Raw genomic sequence first — 8149 nt, forward strand, 5'->3', positions numbered from 1 at the left:
TAAAACACGACTTAATCAGTTAATAAATAACTTTTTCCCATTTCATGTTGTTTCTGAACTGTTCGTGCTTTGTTTTTTTGGTCATAGTACCCCCAAGAATTTAAAACTACTTTCACCCCTGGCTGTATGTAAATGAGAACAATCAGATGCAGGTGATTGGCTTAGCAGGTTTTTGCTTTTACTTATGGCAATCTGTGTCATGCGACTAAGCTTTAATAATCACATGACATGTCATATAGATATATGATGTAGATATGTAGAACTAGATATTCAAATTTACATCACAGTATTTTTTGACTGTCTTGGTCCTCTGTAATAATTTGGCCTTTTCGTGTCAATTTTTGTAAAACTGAAAACTCATCAGATATAAACGTTCTCTCTCTGTAAGGGAGTGAATCATCATCAGCTCATATAAAGCTGGTAAAAGCTTATTTTATTTAAGGTGTTTCACTTTGACAAGCTTTACATAACAAGACGAAAAAGGAAAAGGACCTACATTCATATACTGCACGTGGTTGGCTCAGTTCGTCATTGATGACGTGATCCTAAGGTGGCACATTCAAAGCCTGAATCACATGTCACAGACTGACGTCGATGAACGACTGAACCAGTCTTTGAATGTAGGCTTTCTACGATCATTTGGTCACTAAACTTAGTTTCGTCTTGCAGAACGAACCAGTTAGACAAGTTCTTAGGACAGAAGAGGTTGTCATTCCTGTCTTTACTTCTCTCTCAGTCTATCCCTCTTAGCATAGACTGAACATGAGGGTTCGTTCACAAGTGTTCCCACACGAGGCAAAAAGAAAAGTTTTAGTGCCGGGGCTTTTTTTTATAAAACCCCATACCTTGCGCTTTGCAGCAAGAGGCGTAAGGTAGGAAACTGACGCTCTGCGGGGTGGAGGAGGAGGAGTTGCCCCTGCTGCAGTAGCGCCAGGCCCGGTGGCATTGGGGGGGCATTGCCCGCCCACAGAGTCAGCCATGCACGCCCTAGATGGGAAACTTTTTGTTTTTCTTTGAAAAACCTCAGAATGGCCAACTTTTTCTTTTTGCCATCTCTATTTGTCAGTCATACAAATCAACCAATCATGACAGAGCAACTGCAAATAAAGAGGGGCGTATCCCTTATGTCACTTACTCATATATATTCATGTTTATCTTCACGAACAGACCTGCTTTTGTTCGTGCAGCATGGCTATTCTGATTTATTTCATAACTAATCATATGAGGAAAAAAGGTAACAAACGAAAAAAATATATATATTTTTAATTTAAAACAAAGAAAGACTTTGTCTTAAAAAAAACCCCGAAAAACGTACTCCTTTCCGCATGTGGCGTAAGGTAGGAAACTGGCGCTCTGCGGGGTGGGGGAGGAGGAGTTGCCCCTGCTGCGGTGGCGCTGTAAGTCCTGGAGGGCAGACCTGTATGCAGGGGTGAAAGTAAGGGGTTACTTAGTAAGTAACCCCTTACTTTCACCCCTTACTTATGGCAAGTAAGGGGTGCCATAAGTACCCCTTACTTACCATAAGTACCCCCGCTAAATCTTTTAGAGGGGGTACCCGCTAAATCTTTTAGCGGGGGTACACTAAATCTTTTAACGTACCCCCGCTAAAAGATTTAGCGGGGGTACGCAGTACCTTCAAAAGATGGTAACGGCTGTATGCTGTAAAAAATCAATGGGTTCACTGTGCAGCCGTGAGTTCACCCACTAATCAGCCGTGACTGATTAGTTTTTCAAGAACAATCTAAAACACAACTTAATCAGTTAATAAATAACTTTTTTCCCATTTCATATTGTTTCTGAACTGTTCTTTGCTAGAGCAGCGGGGCGATATGTCGATCGTGGAAAGTTTTGAGTCGATCTCAGCATTAGGTGATAAACTGAACGCAGCCAGGACACTGAGACCAGCACGTCCTCCTCTGATTGGCTTATCAAAACGTTCGTAACTTTATTAAAGAACAACAACAAAAAAATTCAATAAAACGTGTTCAAATTGATTCAAATTTCATTAAGTATTTAACAAACAACCACCATAATTATGTGAAATTAAATTAATTGTCTAATATAAAAAAATAGTTTGGTGCTGTTGGGCTCAGAGTCTGAGAGGCTTTTCCTTTATCAAATAAATTTTTTTTGCCTCTTATTTAGTGGAAATATTGATGTTGATGAGACTTAATAATAACCTTTGTCAATCTTTATAGCTCCACTGTTGAAAATGAGGCTCTAACATTCACAAATGAAATCCAGTCCAACATCTGGTTTGAGGTGATTCCTCTGGAACCTGTTGGAGGAAAAATATCCCAACTTCAGAAGATGTGCTGTTAACTTAACAGAACTCTGTGGTTCCTCCTGTCATTATGAGAGTCAAGGTGAGGAGGCGCCATGTTAGGAAGATGAAATGGAAGCTGCAGGATCTTCAGAACAAATAGATCATGATGCTGGGCTACTGATTATCCCTCTATCTGGACACAGGATCAATATAACCAGTTTAAAAGCTAAAATTAATGGTTTTATGCCAAACATGGAAAAGTGGGATGCACTCCATGCCATGATGTTCAGAATTTAGGTCTCATGGCATCTCAAGGTGTCAACATTGCAGCCAGTGGGCTGAAGGAAATACAGCAAAATTTTGTAGCAATTCAAGAGCTACCCAGCTTTAATCGCTTCGCAAAACAATTATTCAGCACAGAAACTGTGGGTTTGGGTGTTTCCCTGCATTCACTCTTTTACTCCTGTGGGGTGCAGGTATGGGAGCTTGTCTAACGGAAGAAGGAGATACTGGTATATCTCACACTGTTGGTCAATATTGCATGTTTCATTGTTAGCATGTTCAGCCTCTACCTGTTCAATCACAGGAGGTTCACATTCTGAAGTCAACTGAGTCTCTGCTCGCTTCTGAACACTTTCACCAGTAGGACAGTTTTCTACACCTGAACAAGGAGTCAAGTCAAAAGAAACCTCTTCCATGACTATACCTCCATCATACTCATCAGATGAGTCAGTGTGCGATTCAGTAGTGTCTGTCTGTTTGGTTACAGTGTTTTCAATGTGTCTCTGGGTTGTGTCTGGCAAATTAACACACGACCTGATGTCAACTGACAATTTCAATGCGACCCAAAAAAAGACACCTCATCCTAGCGCCAAACTTTTTTATTGAAAAACAAGAGTTTTTTTTTCTAATTTGGCCAATAAATTAAACAAATTTATTCTTAAAATGTCAAATTGTGCAATTATATGGTGAATGGAAAAACAGCTACTAGCATCCACTGTTGCGTAAAACCTGGCTAACCAAATAAATGTTCTGCTCAGTGTAACCCGCCGTCCTCTGTTTGCCTTGCAGTGTGTCTACATCCCCCGGTGCCAGAAGGACAGCGCGGCCATGCGCGCCGTCATCGTCAACATCTCCCATCATCTGAAGACCAACCAGCACGTCTCCTGCTACTACGACCCCAGCGAGCAGCAGGACACGGTCCTGCTGACCCGACTCTACGACCACAGCACTGTCTTCCACACCCTGTTGTGGCCCTCGTGCACGCTCACGGTGGGGGCCCTCATCATCGTCATGGTGAAGCTCTCGCAGTACCTCTCCAGACTTTGCGAGGAGATAGGGAAGATCAAGAGGTGAATTAAGTGCGGCGGCTCTGAAGGTCACGAATGTTGGGTGATCGACATCTGACATGTGAAGAGGATTTTTTTATTATTATTTATTTTTAATTTATAGCAAACTTTGCTGTGACCTTTGGCAGACTTTCCTCCCTGGCAGAGACTCTGAAAACTTCCACTGAGCAGCAGCGAGGATGTAGTTTGTTTATAGAAGCGGACTGGATGTTCCTGGCCGGAAGCTGACAGACATGGAACTGGCTGTTCCTGACAAAACAGAGATCTTTCTTTTGCATGGTTTTAAAGCTTTATAAAGCATTGAGAGGAAAGTGTTTAAACCAAGCACTGCGTGAGACTTCAGAGAAAAAAAGAAAAAAAAGTCCTGGAGTGACCAGAGTTTTATCCAGCTGCCCTGAGAGTAGGATAACAATGCGCTGCCGCTCCCCCCACCTGTTTCTTTGCTCTGCCACTCACGCGTTGGAAGCTAAAGGAGTCCCACCCATCACTCATTCAGACAAGAGACAGACTGAGACTGGAGCTCTTTAAAGTGAAGATGTGTTGTTTTTCACTCAAGGTTATCCTCAGAATCTCATTTCAGGATATGCCAACTTGAATGCTCTGACATATAACAGAGTAAAATATTAAAATATCTTTGAGGAATTTTCTGATGGTTTATTGAAGTCTCATCAGCGCTTTCGCATCCAAGTAGGACACAAAGTAGATACGAGAAAACAACTTTAAATCACTGACCTGCGCTAACCTACTTCAATGGGACAGTGTGTATAAAACGCCTCGTTGTAGATGCTTTTTTTGGGTTTTGAATTGAACAAAACTAAAAGTATTTAAACAACTGCACAATATTGGATTTTTACATTCATTTTTCAGTGTTTGTCATCATTTCTGTTGCTTTTTCTTAATGTCTTTGTTACTCATTTCACTCATCCAGATGGATTAGGATTATGGATGCAACGATATGAAAATTGATACCAATTCCGATATTACTATTGATGTCATGGCCAATAACTGATATTTAACAATATTGTCTATATTACATACATATTTCAGTATCCTTTCGACACCTTGATGAAAATGACCACAACAATGACTTTCTCTGCTTTAGTGAAATTACCCACAAGCTCTAGCTGTGTTTCCATTGACCATATAATTGCTTTATTTGACATTTCAAAAATAGATTCACTTCATGGAAACATGCCAAATAAAAAAAAGTTGCTCATAAAAGATTCTGGCAATAGGATAAGGTTTATCAAACCTGAAAAGGTCATGTGGCACGAGTCACATGATCAACAGCTGGGGCAAACCACGAAGAAGAAGTGGTATGAGGAGGATGACGTAGCATTTTTTAAATAACTTATCACGTGAACAAACTTATTCATGTACAATTGTAATTGCATTTCTCATTTAATGGAAACGCTGCGATTTTGAAATGATGTTTTTTCAACATTAGCGGAATATTGACAAAGTTTTGCACATTTAGTAATGGAAATCCAGCAACTGTCACATGACCAAATACCATGTGATGTTTCGGTTTACTGTGGAACAAATAAGAGTATAAAGGAAGGTTGGTTCATTAAAACTGTGTGTTACCTGATTAACTTATAGTTTAAATCAAATACTTTCACCACAGCAATCTGAATATGTCCCTGTTGTAAGCAACTGAATTCTATCTCCATGAGTTTTGGAGCATATAAGAAGAGCATATATCTTCTTATATGCTTTGCTGCATATAAGAAGATATATTATACAACCATGTTGTATAATATTGTATAATATGATCATTGTAGATAAAGAAAAAAAATCTGCCAAAAAACTCAGACATTTTTAGCCAAATCACAAAGATTTGCAGAAAAAAAAGAGTTTGAAATAAAAAAAAAAATAAAGAAAAAGGAAATTTTGAGATTAATCTCAGACACTTTCTATAAATGAGGACATTTTTCAGTTTGAAAAGCCAAAAAAATTGTCCGGGAAAAAAATCTCACAAATTTTTGATGTTTTTCTAGCAAATGTTCAAATCTCCAATTTCTTAAATTTCCTTATTTCAAGAAAATTTTGTACATTTTTTTTGATGAAAATGTACTCTTATCTCTCTCTCTCTTTCTCTCTCTCTCTCTCTCTCTCTCTCTCTCTCTCTCTCTCTCTCTCTCTCTCTCTCTCTCTCTCTCTCTCTCTCTATCTACAGTGACCTTAATATGGCACTGTACTTCTATGCTCAAAAGAACTGCGTATACGTCACATAGTTTTAGTTTGTAGCTGTTGTGCAAGAAATATTTTTCATATTTTCACAAAAAAAAGAGAAAAAAAGATGTCTCTTATTCTCATTTGATGCTGGTGGTCTGCTCCAAGACATGGCTGAACATGTTTTAGCTTAAATCTTTAAGACAAACATCAGTCCCTCCCAAGAGCTTGGCCTTCCACTCCCACATTCAGACTGAAGGAAGCACTGAGGGCCACACTGAAAAAAAAAAGAAAAAAAAAGTTGCTTGACAGAACAGCAAACACTCACAGTCACAGAGTGTGTATGGTTGGGGTTTAGTTGTTATCAATGCAGGAACTGGAGAAACCAAAGCTGCAGTGATCAGTGAGATTTTTCTGCAGGAGAAAAGCAGCTAACTTGTAAGCAGGAGTAAAACTGATGTGACCTGGACTCTTTGTTGTGGATTTGCACACAGACTCTTGTGGATTGTTCTGCATAGCGTGGGACTGCAGCTTAATGTCTCTGCTTTCGTTCAGAAGTACAAGGGTGGTCCCTCAGCAACACTTTCTTTTTTTCCCCCTCTCTGCAGCTGGAAATGTGAGATAATAAGGAAATTACTCATCTAAGAGGAACTTTTTCATCTGCTTTAAAAAAAAAGAGATTCTTCTTGCAGCACTTCTTCAGCCAAAAGAAATAAAGGTAGTCTAGTTGTTCGGCTTCTGTGAGTCAAAACGGGGAACATGGATAACGGATGTCAATCCTCTGCTGGGTTACTTTTTAGAAAATGTGTGAGAAATTACAACATTTCACCTGTTTTTCTTAGTAAGATGAATGGAAAAAAATGCTGCACGTTCACAGTTGACAATAATCACCCTACTGTTGTCAACTCAGTGACTTTCTTGCTATATTTTGCAACATTTAAGACAAAAAAAGAAAATCAGTATTGGCCAAAATCTGAATCTTCGAGTCGAGGTTTTTTTTTTTAAAAAAAGATCTGAAGTCGGCGATCGGCCAGAAAACTGCAATCAGTGCACAGCTAGTTCAGACTGAGTTCCTGCTGAAGGAAAACATCGCCCCACACGAGAAAGCTATCTGCTGAAACAATGGAGCGGCTTCCAAAGCTGGAAGCCTGGAAAACAGGACATAAATAACAAAAGAAGTGAAAAACAAACGGTCAAAAATGGAAGTTGATACCTCTGAGTGAGCTGCGAGGAAGTGGGTTTTTTAACCAGAAAAGCCAAATAAACCATCATCAACAAGCTAAACAGAAGAAAACACGGTTCTGCTTGGTTGAACAAGATGACAGGAAGCGTAGTATCCATCCATCCATCCATCCATTGTTTTCTGCTTATCTAAAATCAAGTTCTGAGGCCAACGGGTCCAAAGAGGGAAACCCAGACATTTCTCCAGGCCAGAAAGGAAACAAGAGTTCCTCCAGCGTGATCTGGGTCTTCCCCCGATTACTAAAGCGTGTTCTGTTCAAGATTCTCTGCAAACGCTGATTTTTCAGATCCGACATAAAAGGGATTTTTAGATCTAGAGAACTTGCTGTGACCTTTAGCAGACTTCCCTCCCGGGCCGGGGCTCTGAAAACTTCCATGGAGAGGCAGCGAGGATGTAGCTTGTTTATAGAAGCCAACTGGATGTTCCTGGCCGGAAGCTGACAGACATGGAACTGGCTGCAAGCAGGGATTTTCCTCTGTGTGGCTTCAAAACGCAGTGAGGCGTCTGAGAGTAGCACTTTACACGTGTGTCTAATTATCATTTAACACAGTTCTTCTCTAGTCTCATACACTGTAAAAGCTATCAGATTATATGTATGTGTGAGATTTCAGAAATAATGTCCAAAGTTTTTTCCCGGCTGTTCCCCAACCAGACTGTCTCCCATGCAGCCAGTAGAAGTCATCTCCCAAAGTCACCACAACCCAACCCAAGTGTGCACCAAAAGTCACATCATTAGTCACTGACTAAACATCTTTCTTCCCTGAGTGACTCATTTAGTGATGTAGTTGTAAGAAGATGAAAAAAAAACATGACTTGAGAGTTTAAATATATTGTTAACGTTTACTCAAAAACCTGTTATATGAACAGGGAGGAACCACAGAAACATTAAAGGGGCTGTATTATGTGTTTTCCAGCCATATAATGCCATTTTACAACACAGTAACTATGTTAACTTTAGTTGTTATGAAAATGCTACATTAATCAAATATGATTTAAAACAAATTTGACTTTGTAAATTAACGCCTTGAAATTTGCCTCTGTCTCTGTCAGTTCCACCAGGCGTTTCCTTTGAGGATGAGCTGAGTCTTGAAGGCGGGGCTAGGTCCACCCAGGCAT

General features: G+C 39.8%; 1 protein-coding gene across 3 annotated transcripts in view; it reads left to right on the forward strand.

Moving 5' to 3' along the window:
- The window catches only part of kcnmb2a (potassium large conductance calcium-activated channel, subfamily M, beta member 2a), a 40138-nt gene extending 35683 nt beyond the window's left edge, over positions 1-4455 (forward strand). For all 3 annotated transcript variants that reach the window (XM_081598025.1, XM_081598027.1, XM_081598026.1), the window contains one exon: positions 3338-4455. In XM_081598025.1, coding sequence (XP_081454151.1) covers positions 3338-3622 — 285 coding nt within the window. In that variant the 3' untranslated portion in view covers positions 3623-4455. The remainder of the gene's footprint in view (positions 1-3337) is intronic.
- Positions 4456-8149: the final 3694 nt, after the last annotated feature.

This window comes from Poecilia reticulata, chromosome 17, assembly GCF_904066995.2.
Source record: "Poecilia reticulata chromosome 17, P_reticulata-male-v2, whole genome shotgun sequence".
Classification (NCBI taxonomy): domain Eukaryota; kingdom Metazoa; phylum Chordata; class Actinopteri; order Cyprinodontiformes; family Poeciliidae; genus Poecilia; species Poecilia reticulata.